Source organism: Manis pentadactyla, chromosome 2 (assembly GCF_030020395.1).
Source record: "Manis pentadactyla isolate mManPen7 chromosome 2, mManPen7.hap1, whole genome shotgun sequence".
NCBI lineage: Eukaryota > Metazoa > Chordata > Mammalia > Pholidota > Manidae > Manis > Manis pentadactyla.
In genome coordinates, this window is record NC_080020.1 from 176,792,298 (window position 1) to 176,816,145 (window position 23,848).

At 42.7% G+C, this 23,848-nt stretch overlaps 1 protein-coding gene, 1 long non-coding RNA gene and 1 pseudogene across 4 annotated transcripts in view; 1 reads left to right on the forward strand and 2 right to left on the reverse strand.

Annotated features, from left to right (window-relative positions):
* Nucleotides 1-63: 63 nt before the first annotated feature.
* Nucleotides 64-7,747, forward strand: LOC130682575 (uncharacterized). The gene is made up of 2 exons (XR_008995814.1): nt 64-253; nt 5,910-7,747. It is a non-coding gene; the product is annotated as an uncharacterized LOC130682575 (long non-coding RNA).
* A 3,279-nt stretch (nt 7,748-11,026) lies between these two features.
* LOC118923957 (cyclin-I-like) lies at nt 11,027-13,875 on the reverse strand (annotated as a pseudogene).
* A 184-nt stretch (nt 13,876-14,059) lies between these two features.
* GMCL1 (germ cell-less 1, spermatogenesis associated) overlaps nt 14,060-23,848 on the reverse strand; it is a 49,646-nt gene continuing 39,857 nt past the window's right edge. For all 3 annotated transcript variants that reach the window (XM_036908270.2, XM_036908271.2, XM_036908269.2), the window contains one exon: nt 14,060-16,297. In XM_036908270.2, coding sequence (XP_036764165.2) covers nt 16,172-16,297 — 126 coding nt within the window. In that variant the 3' untranslated portion in view covers nt 14,060-16,171. The remainder of the gene's footprint in view (nt 16,298-23,848) is intronic.

The window sequence follows — 23,848 nt, forward strand, 5'->3', positions numbered from 1 at the left end:
TGTTTGGAAAAAGCTGTATGCCCACCGCAACACAGTTATCATTTTTCCCATTTTTCTTTCCACTTCTGACTGGGATGCCCAACCGCGCTGGTCTGTTATTGCCACCGGTTTGGGGCAGCGGCGGGGCGCTGACAGAACGGCAGATCGCAAGGGTGAAGGCGCGCCCTGCCTAACTTTTCGGCAGTCTCCCGCCCCGAAGCCTCCGGGCCAGCTCCGCTCGGCTATTCCCGCCAGACTCAAGGAGGCTTGGCAAGTGAGGACCTAGTTCCGACGTCGGATTACGGTAGGGCCCTGGGGCCCCTGACCCAGTCAGACCCACCCGTCGGGGTGGAAGCGGAGCCTGATCACCTCCCTAAGACCTCTTAGAGGTCTCACAGGTAGGGATTCCCAGGGATGGAGTGTTTAAAATCTGGTCTGAATACGTGAGCGATTCAGACACATTAAGTTTGCACTGAATCTGTGATTCCACAGCCTGTGCTACGGAATCTGAGGGGGCCCTTTGCTGTATTCGTGGTGGGACGCCACGACATAACGGTGACTCAGCTTTGGCTGACCTGGCCCGGGACTTATACGTGTGCACCTTAGCCAAGGCTGACCAAATCCTCCTAGAGGAGAGTGAACGGACAGGCATCTGACTGGTTTCCTCTCTGAAGGGGACACCCCCGCCCCCACTCCCCCACCCTCCACACCCCCGTCTGTCATTGCCGCACGGTTTCATGGGCACGCCATGGGGTCAGGACACAGCAAACCTACGGTTCTCAAAACCATGATCACAAATTTCAGGAAAGGATTTTCAGGAGACTACGGAGTAAAATTAACCCCTGACAAGTTGAAACCCCGGTGTGAATCCAAATGGCCCACCTTTAGTGTAGGGTGGCCTCAGGACGGGACCCCAGATGTCCCAACAGTCTGCCAAGTCTGGCAGGTCATCACTGGAGATCCAGGTCATCCTGATCAGTTCCCATATATTGACTCCTGGTAAAGAGTTGCCCAGACCCTTCCCCCTTGGGTGCGATTCACTTGCAACAGGCAGGGAGGGACAAGGTAGGGTCTTAGTTGCTTCAACAAAGCAGCCCACAAAAGACCAATAGAAGCCTGAGCCTCCACAAATTCTGGCTGGTGATCCAGAGGAAGAAGAACCAATATTGCCCCCCCCCATCCCGAGGGCCATCAGCACTGAACCCCACCCCGGTCCCAGACACTCCCACTCTCCCCCGGACCAGCAGCCAGACTGTGCCATCAACTGGGTGCAGGTGCCCTTCAGATGCCGGTATGAGAGACGCAGGAACCCAAGAGGAGTGATGAAGACAGGACCACCCAGCCCTGCCGATCCATGCTTTACTGTCAACTCTTCTCCATGACTGACCTCCTCAATTGGAAACACAACACCCCATCATATTCAGAGAAGCCACAAGCCCTGGTTGATCTCATGGAATCCCTCTTCCAAACCCATCGGCCAACCTGGGAAGACTGCCAACAGCTTCTCTGTACCCTGTTCGACACGGAAGAGAGGAGGCGGATTATAAGAGGGGCTCACCAATACCTAGAAGAACATGCACCAGTCAGGGTCCTTGATCAGGGTGCATGGGCTGAAATCTCTGTCCCCAAAGAGCACCCTGAATGGGACTTAACCACTACTGAGGGACAACACCAGATCCGCCGCTATCAGGATGTCCCTCCTCCAGGGGATCAAAGCCAGGTCCAAAAAGCCCATGAACATGACTAAAATATCTTCAGTCATTCAACAACCAGGAGAGTCTCCTGGGGAGTATTACGAAAGGCTGTGTGAAGCTTATCGCGTCTATACCCCCTTCGACCCTGAGTCACAAGAGAGCCAACAGATGTTCAACACCTCATTTGTGGCCCAAGCTGCCCCAGACATCAGATGGAAGCTCCAAAAACTTGAAGGCTTTGCCGGAATTAACATTACCCAGCTGACTGAAATTGCCAACAAAGTATATCTGAACAGAGAAGTTCAGGCTGACAGGGAGGCTGAAAAATGAATGAAGAGAAAGGCCAGCCTCCTGGCAGCTGCCCTAAAAGAAAGGGATAATCAAAAGGCAAAAAGAAACGGGCCACCAAGAGAAGGAGGCCTAGGACCACCCCCCCCTCACCCCCACAGCCAGGGACCAGTGAGCTTAGTGTAAAGAAAAGGGGCATTGGAAGAACGAATGCCCTAACTGAGGAAAAGCCCTGAAGCCCAGTTAGTACTGGGAAGAGCCTCACAGGGAAAGGCTCAGTGGCTTGGCAGGAACAGACTCAGATTGACAAGCACTGGGCCCTCTCACTCTCTCCCCCCATAAGCCCATGGTCAAAATGAAGGTTGGGGGCCAAAACATGACTTTTATAGTTGACACAGGAGTGGAACACTCTGTGGTCACCCTCCCTGTAGCCCCCTTCAGCGGAAGAACTGCAACTATTCTCAGAACCACTGGCACAAAAGCAGTCCAGCAACACTTCTGCCAAGCCTGCCAGCGTGAACTTGGGGGCCACAAGGTCTGACATAAATTTCTCTACCTACCCGAGCATCCCATTCCCCTCCTTGGCCAAGATATACTCTCAAAACTCAGAGCCCAAATAACTTTTGAACCAACTGGATGCACCAGCCTTGAATTAAATCTGGGGCAAGAAGAGCCAGGGTCCCTCATACTAGCAAAAACTACACCCAGGGAAGAGGAATGGAGGCTATTCTGTGCCCAGGCCCCCTCAAGTAGGCCACCTGAATTTAGAGCTGCCTTCCCCTCGGTATGGGCTGAAGACAACCCACCTGGACTTGCTCATAACTGAGCCCTTGTTATTGAAGAATTGACTCCAGGGGCCCAGCCACAAAGACAGCGGCAGTACCCCCTTTCACAAGAGGCAAAAGCAGGCATCCAAGAACACCTGACCAGACTCAGGGAAGCAGGCATTCTAGTTGAGTGCGAGTCACCCTGGGATATCCTGCTCCTACCAGTCAAAAAGCCAGGGGGAGGGTACCAACCAGTCCAAGACCTGCGAGCCATCAACAAGGTGACTGTTTTTTTTTGCACCCAGTAGTCCTTCACAAGAGGTGAAAGCAGACATCCAGGAACACCTAATCAGACTCAAAGAGGCAGGCATTCTAATTGAGTGTTAGTCGCCCTGGAACATCCCACTTCTACCAGTCAAAAAGCCAGGAGGAGGGCACCAGCCTGTTCAAGACCTGTGAGCCATTAACAGAGTGACTGTTTCCTTACACCCGGTGGTCCCAAATCTGTATACCCTCCTCAGCCAGATCCCAGGGTCTGCCAAATGGTTCACTTGCATAGACTTAAAGGATGCCTTTTTCTGTCTCTGGCTGGCTCCCCAGAGCCAGCCCTTGTTTGCCTTCAAATGGACTGAACTGAATAAGGGGCCGCGGATGCAGTTAACATGGACGCAGATTCCACAAGGGTTCAAGAACTCATGCACGCTCTTTGGAGAAGCATTGGCTGCAGACCTTGCCAGTTTTCCGAGGGAAGCCATGTGCTGTGCCCTCCTCCAGTATGTAGATGACCTCATCTTTGCCAGTGACACCCAAGAGAACTGTACAGAGGGCATGAAGGCCCTCCTGCAACTCCTGTCAAACTCAGGATACTGAGTCTCATGGAGAAAGGCACAAATCTGCCAGCAAGAAGTCCGGTACTTAGGCTTCTCCTCACCCAGGGGAAGAGGGCACTGGGGCTGGAGAGGAAAAGAGTCATTACCTCCTTACCTCAGCTCCAGACAAAGAAGGGCCTATGAGAATTCCTGGGGGCTGAAGGGTTCTGCTGAATCTGGATTCCCAGTTCTCAGCAATGGCAAGACCCCTCTACAGCCTCCTAGGGGGGCCAGACAGAGAGCCCCGTCTGGACTGAAGAGGCAAAAGCCGCCTTCCTGGAAATAAAGGCTGCTTTAGGACATACTAGGCCTGCCACATATAGAAAATCCCTTCAATCTCTTCGTACATGAAAAGGTAAAGGTGTCCCTCGGGGTTCTCATGCAGACTGTTGGCCCCTGGCAGTGGCCAGTCACATACCTGTCAAAGAGACTGGACCCGGTTGCAGCAGGATAGCCACTATGCCTCAGGGCACTGGCAGCCACAGTTCTACTCATTAAGGAGGCAGATAAACTTACCCTGGGATAAAAATTGAATGTCAAGGTCCCCCATGCTGTAGTGTCCCTCATGAACACAGAGGGACACTGCTTCCTCTCCAACTCTCAGCTAGCGCAATACCAAGGGCTCTGTGAAAACCCACGGGTCACTCTTGAAACAGTATGGACACTGAATCCAGCAACTTTCCTCCCCACTGAAGAGGGGAAACCGTATCATGACTGTTTCGAGGTAACTGACAAAGGCTATGTAAGTTGTCCATATTTGTGGGATCAAGCAATACAAAATCCAGAACTCACTATTCAGTGATGGCAGCAGTTACTTACAAAAAGATACCCAGAAAGCAGGTGATGCAGTGACCACTGCCACTGAAGTCTTAGAAGCAAAAGCCCTACTGGCTGGACAGTCAGCACAATGGGCCAAATTACATGCCTTGATCTGAGCCCTCACCATCAGCGAGAGCAAGCAAGCCAACAGCTACACTGACTCCCAATACGCCTTTGCCACTGTACACATTCATGGGGCAATCTACAAGGAAAGGGGTCTCCTCACTGCAGGAGGAAAAGCAACCAAGAACACGGAAGAAATACTAAAACTCCTCAAGGCTGTTTGGCTCCCAAAAGAAATAGCAATTCTACATTGCAAAGGACACCAAAAGGAAAATGACCCTCTAACACAGGAAAATCGCCTGGCAGATGAAGCAGCTAAGGGAGCAGCCAGTAAGGAGACAGGTAAAGCTCCTTCCCTCCCCATGGCCCTAATGCCCTCAGTGGAGGCCCCTCCACCCAAGTACACTGAAAAGGAGAAAGACTGGGCCATGGCTGAAGGGGTCACCCTGAGAAAGGGTGGTGGATGCTGCCTGATGGATGCATCTTTGTCCCAACTGCAACCGGAAGGCATCTAGTCAGCGAGTATCATCAGCTCACCCACCTAGGAAAAACTGCACTGGAAGCCCTCTTCAAGAAGCAGTACTACATCAGCCAGTTGCCAGCATTGTTGGGCAACAAGTGAGTGGTGCATGACTTGTGCCAGGAATAATGCTTGATCTGTGCCATGACACCCACCAGGTGTCCAAAGGGCAGGCGCTGCCCCCTTTGAAGACCTAGACGTAGACTTCACAGATGTCCAGCCAAGCAGAGGATGCAGATACTTCCTAGTAATAGTGTGTACATATTCTGGGTGGGTTGAAGCCTTCCTGACCAGGACTGAATGAAGTCAAGAGGTAGCCAAAGTTCTCCTGAGGGAGATCATACCCTGGTTTGGCCTACTGCCTGCAATCCACAGTGATAATGGACCTGCATTTGTAGCAAATGCAGTACAGATTTTGAGCAAATCTCTCAACATCACCTGGAAACTCCACACCGCCTACAGGCCCCCGAGTTCAGGGAAAGTAGAGTGAATGAATTGCACCCTGAAGGGAACCCTAGCCAAGTTCTGTCAAGAAACCGGCCTCCTATGGCTGGACCTACTACCCTTGACCCTCCTGTGTGCCTGTTGCACACCCGGAGCACAGGGCTTCTCCCCTTTTGAATTAGTGTATGGACGCCCTCCCCCTTCATGTCTAGGGAGCCTCCCAAGAAACCTACACCAAATAAGAGATAAGGAAGTAAGAGAACAGCTCCAAGCCTTAGGAGTCACCCTAAATAAGCTACAATAATATACCACAGAAAGAGCCCCAATCTCCTTGGGGACCCCAGTACATTCCTTCCAGGTAGGGGCTTGGTCTGGGTCAAAGATTGGAAATAGGACCCCCTTAAACCTCAGTGGACTGGCCCACACATTGTTGTTCTAACCACTCCTACTGCCTGCAAAGTTTCAGGCATGACTCTGTGGGTCCATCATTCCAGAATGAAAAAGGCCCATAATCTGGAAGAAGAAATACATCAGTGGAAGGCCCAGCCAGACCCCCAGAATCCCCTCCGCCTCTGCATCTGACGATTACCCTCTAATAAACACCTGCACTTCGTGGATCCTGGCCCTTGCCAGTGTGGAATCTCTCATCCTGGGAATTGGACTCTCTGCTGCTGCCCCTCTGACTGGAAAGTCCCCCACAAAGTTGCCCTTTCCATTGTCTATTGGGTAATCATAGGTTGTGCTGCTGTGCTTACTTGCCTCTCTTAACTTTAAATTTGGACCTCAGCCTGTCTAACTTCCCCATATCCCCAAACTAAGTTTCTCTCTGTAATGTTATGTCTATACCTTCTTGGACTGTTCCTAACTGCCCAAACCGCATTGGGATAAAGAAACCCTAAGCTATATAACCTCACACTGTCTTCAGGGGGAAGAGTCTTAGCTCAAAGTAATTGGAGGTATGAATGTAAGCCATCTAATCTCCTGGCAATCACACCTGGTCCTATGCTGACCCTCTACCTACCTGACCTGTTTCCTGAAACAAACATACCTACATACTCAGGCCGAGTCCAAAGAATAATAGAAAACCCTCCTGTGTACATGTGCCCTGATAACCCCCCTGAAACCCAAAAAATGAAACCTTGCAATGACCCCAGACAATTTTATTGCCCCTACTGGATATGTGTTACTGAAGCCACCTTTTCAGGAGGGCCAACTAGTAACCCTTGACTATTTTTAAAACAGGGGTCAGCAGGAATACTTAACCTCACTGTAAACCAACCCCTACATTATCAGTGGGGAACTGGATACACTTTGGCAATCAGGCTATACAAGTCTGGATATGATACAGGAGCCCTAATAACCATCCAGCATCAAGAGCCAAGATTCACTCTAAGGCCACATGGACCCTTGGTAGGCTTAGAGGATCCCCATAAAGTTCTCCCCAAGGGCTCTGGACTGTCCCCAGCAGAGGCTTCACCCCACCCAAAAAGAAAAACATGGCGAAATCGTAGCTTGTTTCCTATGTTGCAAAATATGCACCAACTCCTAAATATAACGCTGCCCTGATGCAGGAAGTAAATCAAGATTTAGAGCAGTTTAAATCCACCATGAATCAACTTCAAGATCAAGTTGATTCCCTGGCTGAAATGGTGTTGCAAAATCATTGAGGACTTGACCTCCTATTCATGTCTCAGGGAGGTTTATGCATAGCCCTTGAAGAAGATTGCTGTTTTTATGCAAACCAGTCTGGCATAGTTAGAAGCTCACTAGCTAAAGTAAAAGAGAAATCCGATGTAGAAATAAAGTACTAGAAAACAAAAAGTCCTGGTTTTGGGGATGGTTTGAATGGAACCCATGGCTAACAACTCTTCTAACTGGCCTTGCTGGGCCAGCAGCCCTTTTGCTCCTTGGGCTCCTAGTAGGACCATGTCTCCTCAACTGGCTCATTAACTTTTATTAAGGAACACATTTCCTCCATACAGCTCGTGTACATGCAAAGCCATTATGACCCTGTCATAAATCAAGATGATGATGCCCCCTAAAACAAGGTGTTTAAAGGGGCATTAGAGGGGGCAGTGATAAGGAAAATATTCAACATGGCCGATAGAGCCCACAGGAGAATCTCAGTCCCTCCCCACCTTGAGACCCTTCTGGGTTCTTCTTCCGACCTGCTTGCCGCTCACACCAAACCGCCACATAGGTGGAAAGGTATAAATTGCTCCCCTTACCTGTGCTTGGGCTCAGACTTTTGGAGATCACTCTCCTTGAGCCCACTGGTGTGAAATAAACCTCCACCCTCCAAGACCTCTGAGTGCCACTTGGTTCTTCCATCAGCGATCCCATCCAGGTTTTCCGTAACAGTTCTTGTCCATATGCATAAAATATTCCGTATAAAATCAATTGCAAACATAGTATACTTAAACAGTTTTAAGTCCATAGGACTAAGCATACGGTGGGCTCAGAGACAGAGGGAACAAGGGGAAAGAAAACATGAGTGAGAGCCTTTATTGTGGTTTTTACAGGATGCAATAGCAAAGGTGGGGTAAACAGGCTGAGATTTAAGATTGGCTAGATTGAATAATTTCAGCAGGCCTTTGGATGTAGGGGCTGTCCACAGTTGTTTGGTACCTGGCCCTGGAGACATTAGGGCAGAGAAATACTGCCTTGGCTTTTGAGAGTTTGATAATGAAGGTGGTTGGAGGCTATGAGCTTTCGCTTGTCTCGTTTGCTTGTGAAAAGCACAGTCTTAAGGGGAGACATTTGCTCTCTCTAGGAATTAGCTAGCCCCGAGAAGGGCAGTCTTAGCATGTCCCCAGATGTCAAATATCAAAAATTAAAAGAAAGAGGGCATGATTAATAAAATTACTCAAAGAGGATAAGGTTCAAGGAAAAATACTGCCCAAACCGTCCAAGTAGGGGGTCTCACGTGAAGACGACAATGGCTTTGCAGGGACAAAACTTCTTTGACTATTGGGACCAGGCTGAACTGGTCCCAACCTAATGCCAACGTTAGCATAATCCAGCAAAACTAAGAACTGCCCAAACCACACCTCATCATAATCTCATTAAAATAAATTGCAGTTCTGCTTCCCCCCTCCCTCCATGGGCTTTTTTGTGTGCATTTTAGGAAAAGACATGTGCACCAAGAGGAATGGGTGTATAACTAATGCTGACAAAAAAAGAACTGCCCCCTAGCTAGGTCCTGGTAAATAGACCCTCCCCTAAAAGTTTGGAGCCTTTGTATACCTTGACTTTGGCTCACTCATCCTTTGGAGTGTATTCAAATGAAACTTTTTGCTCTGCTTCACTACTGTGTCTCTGCTTTTCAAATCTTTGTTGTGACAAGACAAGAACTGAGGGGAACAAACTCAACCCATAACAAAAAAGACACAAGTCTGCTCTTCAGTAGCTTGCAGTCCAGGGAGGGATATAAACAAGTAAACAGTGTAAAGGGGTAAGGTAGTATTATCAAACAGTGTTGATAGGGGAAGAACAAGATATAATGCATATGAGTACCTAGCTGGTTTTGAGGGGGAGTTGTCAAGAAGTTTCAAGTAGGAAATGGTGTTTAAACGAGACCTTAAGGATGAGTAGAAATTAGCCAGGTGAAATTAGCCATTTAAAATGGGTTACGTTTGTGGTGAGGAGAGGTGGAAGAAATTGTGCAGATAGAGGAGACTGAATGCATAAGAGCAAGAGGCAAGGCAGAGGATAGGCCAGAGACCCAAAGGAAAGAATTATGGCAGCCACCTAGGGAATTAGGAGTGAAATATAAATACAGTGCTAGAATAGGCTTGTCAACTATGGTAAAGAATTCTCCTGAAGCAAAGTCAGTGAAGGTCTTTGAAGGGTTTTAAGGATGGAAGGGAATCAAGATTTGAGTTTGAATTATTCAGAGAACACTATAGGATGTGGAGACTTGACTAGAGGGAGAATATAGTAAGAGGCTGGTAAAATAATCTAGATTGGAAATTACCATGGCCTGTACTAGAATGGTATCTGCTAGTAAGGTGGAAAGTGCCTGAACTTCAAAAATAGTCAAAATTGGAAAAACCTAGTGATTTTTGGAAGAAGATGAGGGAATTTAGAAGTTTCAAGAATGACAGAAGGTTTCTGGCTTGTGAAACTAGGTAGACAGTAGCATCATTTGCTAAGATAAGGCATATGAGATAAATTCTGAGGGAAGATGTTGACATGCTAATTTGAGGACATGCTTATTTGAGGTGCCATTTTGAACACTAGATGTGTATCTGGAGCTCAGAAGAGAGATCTAGGCTGGAACTAGAGAGAAAAGAATCATCAGACTATAGATGTTCTTTGAAGCCATGAGAGTGCATGAAATCACTTGGTGCAGGCTCAGGAGAGAAAAGAAAAGGGCCTCACGAGAGACGAGACTAAGGTGTAGCCAAAAAAACAGAAGGAAAACTAGGAGAATGTGGTGTGAGAAGTTTTAAAAGAAGGCTACTTTTAAGAGAACAAAGTGGTTAATTTTAAGGGTTAGTTAAAAGGAATGAAAAACCCACATCTAACCTATACAATTTAGTAATAAAGTCTTTGTTGACTCAGGAAGTTTTAGTGGAGTTGAGTTGTGAATGGCTTTTGAAGTGGAGAGAGAATTTAGAGACTCCTGTTGAGAAGCTTGGCTGATAGAGGCCAAAATACAGCACTGCTTAGAGGTTAATGTGTGACTGAAGATTTTTTGAGAATGGGAGAAACTTAAGTACCTTTAAATATTGGTGCAAATGAGTTCATAAAGAGAAAAAAAAGTAAAGATACAGAAGAGAAAGGGAAAAAACAGAGGAGTAAGTTCCCTAAAGGGACAGCTAGGATGAGTATTAGCCAGGTGGTCTCCAAATGGCTCCTCCCCCTTTAAGATGTGGGCTAGAAATTGGGTTCCTTTGGGGCTTATTTACTGATCAAGCTGCCCTCTCTTAGGATGTAGATTATCAGCACTGTATATGTCCAGCAATTGTATTGGGAAGAAACCCTTCTAATAGGTTTATGATAACATGGTTTGAAGTTCCCTCATTCTGAAGGCCATTGTAGTGGAGTTTGAGTGGGGTAGGTGGGGTAAGGTCATACATTATTATCACACTTGATTATAACTTCCCTCCCCAACCAGACAGTAAGTTTTCAATAAAGGCAAACTGTACTTAAAGTATGTATGCACCTTATGTAAGAACCAATATTAACCATCTGTGATTCTCTCCAAATGTACTGTCTCTAGCCTTGGTTAGTTTTTTTTTTATATCTTTGCCAGTCCTACTTCATAAAAAACAAAAACAAAAACACCAGCCTTTACAAAGTATTCTACTTTGTCATTATGTACGGATGCATGCTGTTGAGTCAGTAATTTTCCCCCTAATTAGATGTAGTCTGACTGCTAGTTAACAGTGATTGATGACATTTCAGGCTTTTTGCTTTTATGTCTCTGTATCTTAGACCTTGGGAAGAATTTCAAACTCTCTAGTTGGTACTATGCCTTTTTTTTTTTTTTTTAGATCCACATTGCTTGAAATTATGATTCAACATATCTTTTCAGGTGATTGACAAGTTATTTGCAGAGGATGGCTCTATTATCTTTTCTTTTCTTTTTTTTTAAAGGTTAAGGACAACTTTTATTGCTACCAGGTGCGTTTATTATCAGTACATGGTTCTGACTGAAATACCTTCATCAGACTGCACAGGGAGCTCAGGATCCAGAAGTCATTAAAAGAAATACAGGTAGGCTGGGGAGACAGGGGAAATGACTATCAAGAAAATCCTAATGGTTTAACATAAAACTAGGGTACTGAATTCAGTTCTTACATGTTACAGACCCAAATCAGAGCTGCCCCAACATCTAGTCTCTCTCACTGATTATGAATGAAAACTATCAGTTGCACCCAATTTTAATTGTTGCATGTCTCTTTGGTGAGCATCTGGATATAGTAACTTTATCACAAGTTCTTTTATATAAATGTCAAAAATGCTTTCAACAAATCTGAGTGTCCTAATTATGTGCCACTTTTAAGCTTCACTTGGAGATAAAAATGAAAACAATGATTTTGTTCCTAAGCTAATAGAAATTGAGACAAAACCATGGTAATGTGAATCCTTTTCCTATTATCACCTCTGACTCACGGGGCAATTCTGAAGTACACTTTTCAGATGAATCTGAATATGAATCATGGCTGTCTCACTGTAATAATTTGCTCAGTAAATTGCTAAAAATTAACTTGAGGGTTTCCTAATCAGTGTCAGGCTATAGATCGATCAACATGCATAAAATTTAATAAGTATTCAAAGAAGCAAGCCAAAGCAAAAGGGAAATTAAATCAGGACACTGGGGACAGATGAGGTTTGCTAACTATGAATTTGGGGATGTAAAAAAAAAAAATTGTGAATTCTGACACATGGGAAATCTACATCATGTTTTATCAGAGAAAATGGTAGAATGGACAAACACCACAAAGAAATTTTTTAGTTTAGAAAAGTTTTGGATCTTTTGAATTTTATACATTTTTTTTGGTCTTTAAGTGCTTAAATAATGTTCAATTATAATTAGCCATACAAGTAAATGGGTTTTTTCTTCTGGCTCATTTCAAATCAGCCTGATAAAGTATATTCCTTAGTACAATCTTTCCTGATTTCCTGTTCCCATTTCCAGAGTAGTCTACCTTACTTAACACTTAAAGGTCATGCCTGAAAGCTACATGACAGAAACAGGCTGCAAAGGTGGACAAGGGGAAGCATGTCCCTCTTGCCTTGATACATCAGTGCCACACACAGAACCCATATTTTCTGAACCATTATCTTCATTATAGAGCCGTTTGATTCCATCATAGAAGTCATCCACTTCCATTTCCTCTACTTTGCATTTAGCAGAGGTATGCTTGCACCCACTGGCAGCTGGGAGGTGATGGCAGAAGGCTGCTGTACTTCTCACTGGCACTTCTGGTTTGCTGTTGTCCTTGGAGAAATCTGGGCCTGGGACAGAGGAGGGATGTAATCTGAACACTCCTTTGTCACAGGACACCAGGGTTTGCTTGAGGGGACGGTGGACATAAACGGAATTTAGAGGCAGGGAAGACTGCAGAGTAGAAAGGTGATGTGCCACAAGCTCCCGACAGTGGATAGATCTGTACTTTCTGAAGCAGTTCAATTGTAAGAGGAAGCCAATCAGGAATGAGTTTCTCCATTTCTAAACTAACCGTGGCTAGAGCAAGCATGGATCCTTTGAACTGCAGAAGTTGGTTGCAGGCCATACAGTGAAGCAATTGCTTGGTAAGGACTGACAAATGTTGAGATGGGCTCAGTTTGGGAAAAACTGAAAAGTAACTGAGGCCTAGTTGACACTGCAGTGGCATGAAAAATGTGAAGAAAATCCAATGGTGTGGCTGTGTGAAGATCCCAATTCAACTTATCCAGAATAATTCTCTCCATCCTCAGAATTTCAGATGAAGAACACCCACAGAAACGGTCTCTTGCCAAAACCTTCAGTACTGGAATTCTCTCATCTTCCTCAACAGTCTTGGCAGCTAGGAAAAAACAGCTGACTGCAATACAACTCAAGTATTTTGGGTGGGCCTCTACAGTAGCTAAAAACCTGTCCAAAAGACTGCTAGCCAGAGCAAGTGTTTCTGGGTAAAGGTTGAATTGGTACTTGAGTTTAGCCAGCCACCGAATCACTTCATCTCTCTGCGATGGAGAAACATTCTTCTCCTCCTCCTCCTCCCCGGCAGAACTGTAGGCCTCACAGCGGTGACTCGGGGTCATCCGGGGGCCCGTCACCACCACATTTTTCTCAGCGCGCCGCGGCGGGACGAGGACTGGGCCGACTGAGGAGAGAGGAGAGGAACCGGGCCGGCGGGCGCGGGTGCGACTCACGGCTGCGGCCGGTGGGTCGGTCAGCCAGTCAGTTCCATGATGCCCCCCGGCCTGAGGCCGCCGCCGCTAGTGCCCGGGTGGGGACGGGGCTCCCTCCCGCCATAGGGCGGCGGGGGGAGGGGAGAGGCGGGCGGTGACACCGGCTCTACCCCTGCCCGGGGGAAGCGCCTCCGACGGGAAATGACGAAGAGGGGGAGTGGGGAGAAGGAAAAAAAAGAAAAGGGAGAAGGGGGAGAAAATAAGAAAAAGCGAGGCGGAGGCGCTACCGCGTCCGCTCGCGGGGAAGGTTGGGGAAGGAGCTATCTTTTCTATTCTTTGCGAGGGTTCATCTTTAACAGATGTAACTTTTGACATAGTTTCAACATTAACAGTCCAATATTCTAGACCAACTCTGTTTAACAGAACTTTCTGCAGTGATGGAAATATGCTGTATCTGCACTGTCTAATATGCTACTCACTAGTTACATGTGGTTACTAAGCACTTAAATGTGCCTAGTGTGACTGAAAAGCAAATCTTAAATTTAAATTAACTTAAATAGCCAGTGACTTTTGGTAGCCCTACTCTTGCATTTGATGTTAACAATTATTTATGTACGATAGTAATCCAATTGCAAGGAAGTTGAAATGTGATAAAATGTTAGCTTCTAAACATTTGTTAAAAAAGCTGTGGACTACCACTGTTCAGACTTTTGACTACCTTGCTAAGTTTCAAACCAAATCCATTAAAACAAATAAAAAAAGCAAAGGTACATTCACATCCCTCTTTAATCATTTAGCATGAGAGTCTAGAACATTTTCACTGAAGGACCTTTACTTTTAGCCAAGCAAAAGTAATTATTAATGAGTAGATATTGTTTTCTAGCCCCAACAGCTTAAAAAAAGACTTGGCAAAGTCAAGAAGGCAAAAGCTGACAAACATATAAAAGCTTTCATATTTCAGTCGACACTATTAATAACTTTATTGAAAATAATAAAAAGCATGTAAACAATGAAATATTTGGTAAAAAACAAAAGCAGATCTTTCCTATCAGTGTGAAGTACTAGCTGACAATTACCAGTTTCTCAAGTGAGAGCACATCCTACTTGTGACTGAAGAAATAATTATTCTGTTTGTGGACGACATAAGCAATTTGGCCAGGAAAGAACCAATGGACAGGAACCATATATAATACCAATTTTGCTAATTTGTGTAAGTGAAATAAAATTTCACTCACCAATATACTCAAACTTTATCTTTACTCCCAAGTTCTGTAAAAATTCAATTATTCAAGTAATTCAATTTAAGATTATTTATATATTTTTTAATACATAAAGCGTAAAGAACCTATGATGCTGTAAGATAGAAAACAAAAGGAGCTCATGAGAGATATAATTATAGCCAGATATAAAAAGAAGAAATGTAGCCTCTTGATACAGCCAAATTATTATTTCTGAAACAGTTGGATACCAGTTCTGAGAATGGTCAAGAGAGTGAGGCATTTAAAAGGTTCAAGTTCAAAGAAGATGAATTCTGAAAGGACAAAAGCAATTTATGAACCTATGGACATATTAATAGGGAAGAAAATCCCAATAAATTCCAAAAGTTAAATCTAATTGGAAAAAAATCTAACTAGAAAGAAAAAATTCTGTTTTTAACTAGGTTTTTTTTGGTCCATTTTATATAGGAGCTCATTTAGTTTTTCCAAATGGGTACTTATTATTCATACAGATACATAAAAATGATTCCCATTTTTAAAAACTTACTAAAAATATACATTAACCACAAAAAGTACTTACTCTGACTGGAAAGAGAGGAGCATGGCTATTTTCAAAATAGCAGTAAACACAGTAAGTCAACACATATAAATCATGACAAGTGCACATCTCATTTTTGACAAAAATAAGTTCTATTTTTACATGAATGCTTTATTAGCTTCTATGAGATCCTCCAACCTTATTTACATTTGCTATGAAGTTTCTATTAGCATGTGTAACTCAAAGGCACTCAATTAGAGATTATAAAGTCCTGAGCTTAAGTTTAGGATTACCAACTAAAATTTGAACATAATTCTAAAGATCAGAGAATATGAAAATGTTTAAAGTATAATATTTGGTATATAAATAATCCATGACCTAATAATAAAGTTGTAAAGAATGTCAAAGAAAAAGACTATGTAAGGCAAAGGAATATCCTCAGACTCAAACTGATTTTCTCCCCCATTCAAGTTCGTTTGAATGTCTGAAGCTGATTTTTTGCTGTTAAAATCCTAAAGCAAGCAAAATAAAACAGCAAGAAAATGTTTAAGTTAAATAAAAAGTTCCCCAGTTTAATCTCCAAAACTATGAAAAAAGTAATGATTAAAAACAAGTATAGCTTAGAAAAATTTTAGAATAGGAGGAGTAATCATGAAAAAGCACCTGAAAAAAATTAAAGGACAGTTTTAAGCACACCAATTGAAAGAGCATTTATAATTGGCTGCTCAAATTATTCCTTTAGTCAAATAAAAATAAATTTACAGATGGCAACTGAGGTTTGCCAACATTAGCTAGGATCAAAGTTTAAGCTAAAAATAAATCTGTATTTGTTTGTAGAGAAATGTGAAATTTACCTACAACAATTTTCTAATGTTAAATTAAAAGCATAAGTCGACATCTTTATAACAGAGATAGATGGTTGACAGATACTTTCTTGGCTTTAAAACGTATTTTATATATGCATAGAAATGTAATGAGGGTAAGAATAATCTTCTGTATTATCTGCACAGTTCATAAGGCCTTTGTCATTGTTAGTCACCTTAGATGTGAATATCAGTAGGGCCATTAAATTAAAGCTGGCTAAAAAAGTTTTCAAAGTGCTACTCTTTGCAACTGATGAGATCTTCAGTTCTCTGGATTTTCTGGATGATTAGTTTCAGTTTTTTTTTCTGGTGATATATACAGGAAGTTACAGCAGATATATAAAGGGAAGATCAGAAGCCTGCTGTCCAAGTTCATCACTACTTGCTCCTATAAAACAAATTTGTAGCTTTAATAAGATAAGTAGACAGCAATATTAAAAAAGTAAAACAGAAAACCATACTGTTGAATTCAGTGAATTGAAGGAGAGCGTGGTGGTTAAGGGTTCGCATCTGGCATCTGAGAGTCACTCAAATCTCAAAACTCCCACCCAATAGCTTTGTGACCGTGGGCAGTCACTGATCTTGTCAAATGCAGCTTCCTCACTGTGAAACGGATACAATAAAAGTACCAAACCTCATAGGATTACACTGAGGATTAAATGAGGCAATGAAACACAGAGGGCTCAGCAAAGCCAGCCATATACAAAGTACTCAATAATGGTAGTTACTGTCATTACTGAAAATTTCTATTAAGTACCTACATATTTATGAATATAGTCCAGAAAAACACAGACTCCTCATTTAGCTTCATTTTCCGATGTCCCGTATAGCAAATAATTAGAATGAAAGTGGGAAGTCATTAGTATCACCAATAAGCCTGGTTCCCACTCTTGTCAAAGATTCCCCACTGTCTCTAATGCAACTAAGTTATCTGTCTCTTGGAACATAAAACACATTGCCAGGTAAAATCAATTTCAGGTTGAGTTACATCAATACACATGAGAATGCCTTGAAATCCCACAGAGACAGTACAACTGAGAGCTACAAATGTAACCATCTCTCATGCTACACACCTGCATTTGGAACCCTTTACCAACAGCGTTTGGTGAAGAGAATAAATCCTCAGAGTAAAAGCAAAAGCACAAAGTGAGAACTCCTGCTTTTTGAATACTTGATACATCTGGGCCTTTCTATGAATATGTCATTTATAATTAAAAAATGCTTTTATGGCCAACATGGCTGCACTGGAATATTTGGGGGAACATCAAACTAGGGTTTGCCACTGAGTGCATTGGAGACTATTACTCCACTATGCGCAAGTGTACCCCAATGCGGCATATTGTGCAAAGGTTTTAAGATTTCACAACGTGTCAATGAGGGAATAGGCAATAGGGTTTGAGAATTAGATCAGGTGCGGTTCAAACTCAGTGGGAGAAAATAGCATTTTTTTTCCTGCAAAGGATTTTCTTTTGACTCATAGGTAACATTTGAGTTCAGTAATTTTGAAGCAGAGGGGGAAATGATGATATATAATATGTATTGGGAGGCACAAAACACGACAGTACATTTAAAGAGCAAAATACTATTTTCCTACTCTGGCAAATAAGAAACACACATGATGTTTGAACTTAGACATGCTTTGTATTTCTGTAATGTCTTTTGGTTTATTCCCCAAGACCTGCACCAGATTTTCTGATACATTACCTCCCAAAACATGCATCTATTTGGTGGCAGAAAATAATCCAAATTCACCTGAAAGGTTATTAGATGTGGGAGGAACCTTTCTTCAATTGTTACAGAAATTCTTCAAGAACTGGAGAAACAGCTAAAAATACTTAAAATTCCATCTTATACGCAGGCACAATAAACAATAAACCCTAGAAATTATTACCATTCACCAAAGCCTAGATTAACAAACCAAGCACACCCTAGGTACACAGAATGTACCCCACCCCCACCCCAAGCCCCAACCCTCAAAAAAAGCCTCTTAGCTTCCCAGGTGCTTCTGATCACAAATTGCAAAACACTGCTCAATATACAACAGTGTGCCTTTTGGGAATATGTCTATCAGCTTCACCTTATTTTATATGTTTTGAATAATATACTACTAAACATTATTTAGCCCTAGATTTTAATTTTTTTTTACTAAGGAAAATGCTCCTGCAATTAAGAGGGCCTGAAGCTGGAACATTGGTGTGACTGATGTAGGCTCAAATGGACACAGCTTCTGTGTTGCGGAAGCAGCAAGATAAATTAGATAAAGATGGTAAGGAATACAGATGTGATCCAAACATATACATGCACATCCATGGTATCTCTATATATACCCAAACAGGGAAAGTGGTATTTAAAAAAAAGTTAGTGAACAAGATGAAAAAGGTGATGGGTCAGGTGTGTTGATCACCTGGGCTGATGTTGCCAACAGGGTTAGCAGAGAGGAATGATGTCAAAGCACAGTTGGTCTTTAGATGTGTGAGTCACCCTTGTGTAGCCAGTTCACAGCAGTAATTCTGAGAAGTCATATTTACTAAATTTGTTGAGGATATATGCTTTGATGATCAGTTATTGTCTGATCATTTGATGACTGATCATCAGATGATGCATATCTGATAATAAAAACCCAGATTCAGTACTACAACAAAACAAAGACTCTGAGGAAGATCAGCATTCTGGTATTATGAGTACGGTTAAAGCTGTGGGGGGGTCAAAGGCCTGGGAAAAGAAGGGAGCCATGTAGATGCCACTTGGGAACTGAAAGGACACACCAATTTCTGAATATTAAATTGTATTAATTCCCATTTCCCATCCCCAAACTGGAGAGCTCTAATCCTAGCTTCACCAAACCATTAACTCCATTTGAGGGCTCAATTCACATCTACCACAACATTTGCATTGAAGCACCAAAAAGTTTGATTTTCCTTCTTCTACTATGGAGTGGAAGCTGATAAACCCACACATCACAGCATCAGAGTGGTGGCATCTTCTTAGGTTTCCATTTCCACTTGCAGATAATTATTTTTCCATCTTTATTTATAAGTCCCTGCTTCTCTGAGACTCACGCCACTTATTCTGTACTCTCTACTACTTTCCCACATTCTATCATCTAGGTCTAAATTCCAGGATCCACAAGTTCAACGCCCTACTGGAAATCCTCACTTAGATATAAAGCAACTCAAATTGAAACCTTCAGCTACTGGCCACCACCCACTCTTCCCTCTCTCTGGGCCATCTATACTTTCAGTCTTGCAATTTGGCTTTGACCCCCATCCAACCTCTTAAATGTCTCACACCAGGTTACTCTTTTTACCCAACTCTTAAATACCAATGTTGCCTAGGTTTCTATCCTGTCATATTCTCTACACATTTCCTGTAAGTTATATAATCATTATTGCTTGTAAACTCCAGACCTTTAGTACTGTTCATTTTCCTTCCTATGAATCACATCTCAGGAGAAACTACTATAAATCAAGTTGCTGAAGGCAGAAAATCAGGAACTATTTTTGACTACTTTCTTTCTCACCCTCACACACAATTAGGCACCAAATTCTATCAACTGCACTATTTTATTTCTAGAACCTACCAACATTTCTTCATCCCCATTGCTACCTTCCTTAAGTTAAGGTTCTCACCATTTTTTATCTGAATTACAGCAACAGCTTTAAATCATCTTCCTGCCATTATCATGTCTCTAATCCTTCTTAAACATTGCTAAGATCATTCTATAATGCAAATCCAGTTAGCATAGTCCTGTGTATCACAAATCTTATTATTACATAAAAGCTATTAAAAATTAACAAGAAAACATAAACTGTAAAAATATCAATTTACATAAGATAGTATGTCCAATAAGCATACAAAAACTGAACTATACCAGTAACCAAAGAAATGAAAATTAAAATAAGTATGATTAGTTTCTACTTTTTATACTGAGAAAAATTGAGAAAGAATGATATAACACACTATGCTGGGTATACTCTCCTGTACTGCTGGAGGGAATGTAAATTGGATAGTATTTCTAGAGAGCAATTTGGCCACTAGAAAATGTATACACTGTTTGCCACAAGAATTCCACTTCTTGGAACTTATCTTTTAAAAAAAACCCAGAAAAGAGATTCAAGACGGCGGAGTGAGAGGTGAGATGGAGAACTCCTCCCAAAACCACAAATAGTACAAAAATATAGTTAATTAATACAACTAACCCTAAAATAGCAACAAGAAAGAAGGCTGAACCAGACTGCACAGAGACCTCATGAACAGAGCAGACCTCACGAAACAGGGTAAAGTAGGAAAGCCTTAATCCGGCAGGACCTGGGCCCCTCCCCCACCCCAGCTCACCAGTAGGAGGAAGGGAAACGGAGCATGGAAGGGGTGGAAGCCTGGGACTGCTGAACACCTAGCCCTGGAGATCTGCTTTGTGAGCAGATCCCTATATTGTGTGGTGCTCTGGAGGTTGGGGAGCTGGGACAGGCGGACAGCTTGAGAGACTGAGATTCTGGCCATTTGTGGAGAACAGGAATCCACACCCGGTCGCTCTGGTACAAGGGAAAGGCAGGTGGTCTGAGAGGCTTCCCAGCAGGGAGATGGCTGCTGAAGGGGCAGGGTTTGCACAGAGCTTGCTGCCCGGGGGAGGGGAGAGCTGAACAAGGTTGTCTGGGTGTGCTCTGCCCAGAAGGTTGGGAACTTTGGAGAGCTTCAGGTGCTCCACCCCTCTGGCTGGCTGCTCAGTTCTGAGGCCCCCCACTGGGACATGCAGCCTCCTGTGCCTTCCTCCTAGCCTGCCGGCACCAGTTCGCAAACCGGCAGTCACTGTGCTGGCATCAGGCCAGCCAGAGGGAGGCCCCGCCTACAACAGCTATAGATGCAAAGAACACAGGGTTACACCTGTGTGCTTGGCCCATGGGCTCTGACACTAGAGACAGGCACCACAGACGGGAATCAGGAAACAGATCTTTCCTCCCCTCAGGCACCAGTGCTGCTCCCCTGTGACCCCCAACCTTACTCTAGGGGCTGAGCAGCTCCAGAGACTGGAGCTTCTGGGCACACAGAAATATGAAACGTCAAAAGAATATGGTTCAGACCAAAATCTCACAAAACCCAGAAAAAGGGCCAAATGAAGCTGAACTCACCAATCTTCCTGAAAGAGTTCAAAATAAAAATTATAAACATGCTTATGGAGGTACAGAAAAATATTCAAGAACTTAGGAACAAATTTAAGTCGGAGATTCAACCATTAAGAAATTTCATATCTGAAATAAAACATAAGGGAGGCATTTAAAAGCAGATTAGATGTAGTAGAAGAGACGGTAAATGGAATATAAATTAGAGAAGAGGAATACGAAGAAGCTGAGGTGCAGAGAGAAAAAAGAATCTCTAAGAATGAAAGAATATTGAGAGAACTGTGACCAATCCAAACAGAACAATATTCCCATTATAGGGGTACCAGAAGAAAAAGGGACAGAAAGTGTCACTGAGGAGGTAATTGCTGAAAACTTCCCCAATCTGGGGAAAGAAATAGTCTCTCAAGCCATGGAGGTACACAGATCTCCCAACACAAGGGACCCAAGGAAGACATCAAGACATATAATAATTAAAATGGCGAAGATCAAGAATAAAGACAGACTTTTAAAAGCAGCTAGAGAGAGAAAAAAGATCACATACAAAGGAAAACTCATCAGGCTATAATCAGACTTCTCAACAGAAACCTTACAGGCCAGAAGGGAGTGGCATGATATATTTAATGCAATAAAGCAGAAGGGCCTTGAACCAAGAATACTCTACCCAGCAAAGTTATCATTTAAATTTTAAGGAGGGATTAAACAATTTCCAGATAAGCAAAAGCTGAGAGAATTTACCTCGCACAAACCACCTCTACAGTGCATTTTGGAGGGACTCCTATAGATGGAAGTATTCCTAAGGCTAAATAGATGTCATCCAAGGGATAGACAAAGAGTACAGAATATGATTCATAACATACAAAGAATGGAGGAGGAAAAAAAGGAAAAAAAAAAAAAGAACCTTTAGTTGTGTTTGTAATAGCATATGAAGTGAGTTAAATTGACTGTTATTTGTAAGGGAATTATCCTTGAACCTTTGGTAACCACGAATCTAAAGCCTGTAATGACAATAACTACACACTTATCGATGATCACCCTAAATGTAAATGGTCTGAATGCACCAATCAAAAGACAAAGAGTTACTGAATGGATATAAAAACAAGACCCATCTGTATGCTGCCTACAAGAGACTCACTTCAAACCCAAAGACATACACAGACTGAAAGTAAATGGATGGAAAAAGATATTTCATGCAACTAATAGTGAGAAAAAAGCAGGAGTTGCAGTACTTGTATCAGACAAAATAGACTTCAAAACAAAGAAAGTCACAAGAGACAAAAAAGAACATTACTTAATGATAAAAGGGTCAGTCCAACAAGAGGATATAACAATTATAAATATCTATGCACTCAACACAGGTTCACCTACATATGTGAAACGAACACTAACAGAATTAAAGGGGGAAATAGAATGCAATTCATTCATTTTAGGAGACTTCAACACACTACTCACTCCAAAGGACAGATCAACCAGACAGAAAATAAGTAAAGAGACAGAGGCACTGAACAACATATTAGAACAGATGGACCTAATAGCCATCTACAGAACACTCCATCCAAAAGCAACAGGATACACATTCTTCTCAAGTGCACATGGAACATTTTCAAGAATAGATCATATACTAGGCCACAAAAAGAACCTCAGTAAACTCAAAAAGATTGAAATTGAAAGACATATGCACCCCTATGTTTATCGTAGCACTATTTACAATAGCCAAGATATGGAAGCAACTGAAGTGTCCATCAGTAGATGAATGGATAAAGAAGATGTGGTACATATACACAATGGAATATTACTCAGCCATAAGAAGAAAACAGATCCTACCATTCGCAACAACATGGATGGAGCTAGAGGGTATTATGCTCAGTGAAATAACCCAGGCAGAGAAAGACAAGTGCCAAATGATTTCACTCATATGTGGAGTATAAGAACAAAGGAAAACTGAAGGAACAAAACAGCAGCAGAATCAGAGAACCCAAGAATGGACTAACAGTTACCAAAGGGAAAGGGGCTGGGGAGGATGGGTGGGAAGGGAGGGAAAAGGGGGACGAAGGGCATTATGATTAGCCCACATAATGTAGTGGGGGGAGGCATGGGAAAGGCAGTATATACAGAGAAGTAATGATTGTATAGCATCTTACTATGCTGATGGACAGTGACTGTAATGGGTATGTGGGGGGGACTTGATAATAGGGGGAGTCTAGTAACCATAATGTTGTTCAAGTAATTGTACATTAATGATGCCAAAATTAAAAAAAAAAGACATACCATGTGGTGGGAAATTGATTCAAACACGTTTGTAAAATTACTGGACCATGAAAATGAAGAATTGGTTGGGCAAAAAAACCCCCCAGAAAAATGTAAAGACATATGTACATTTTTTATAGTAGTGAAAAAAACTGAAAACTTTATCAAAAAGGAAGAATTATCGAAATTGTGGTACATCCAAAATAGCTGATACTATGCAGTAATGAAAATGGTGTGGATATATACCAACAAGAAAGGTTACGTACAAAAAAGCAGGTTACAAAATAAGTTAAAAGTAAGATCCAATTTTGATATCATCTCTAAGTGGGATACGTATGATTTTCCTTTCAACTTAATATTTTCTTCTGTAACAAATATCTGTGACCTATGTAAAACATACATATACAACTCTCCAATTAAAACCCTTCCATAGCTCTCCACAGATCTCAGAAGAAAGTCCACCTCCATCCACAGCCCAACTTGCCTTGACTCTAGTCCTACTGAACTCTTCCAAACCTCCTTCAGTTCCTTGAATGATGTATGTGCTCTCTTGCCTCCATCTTATCTATCATCTGAGG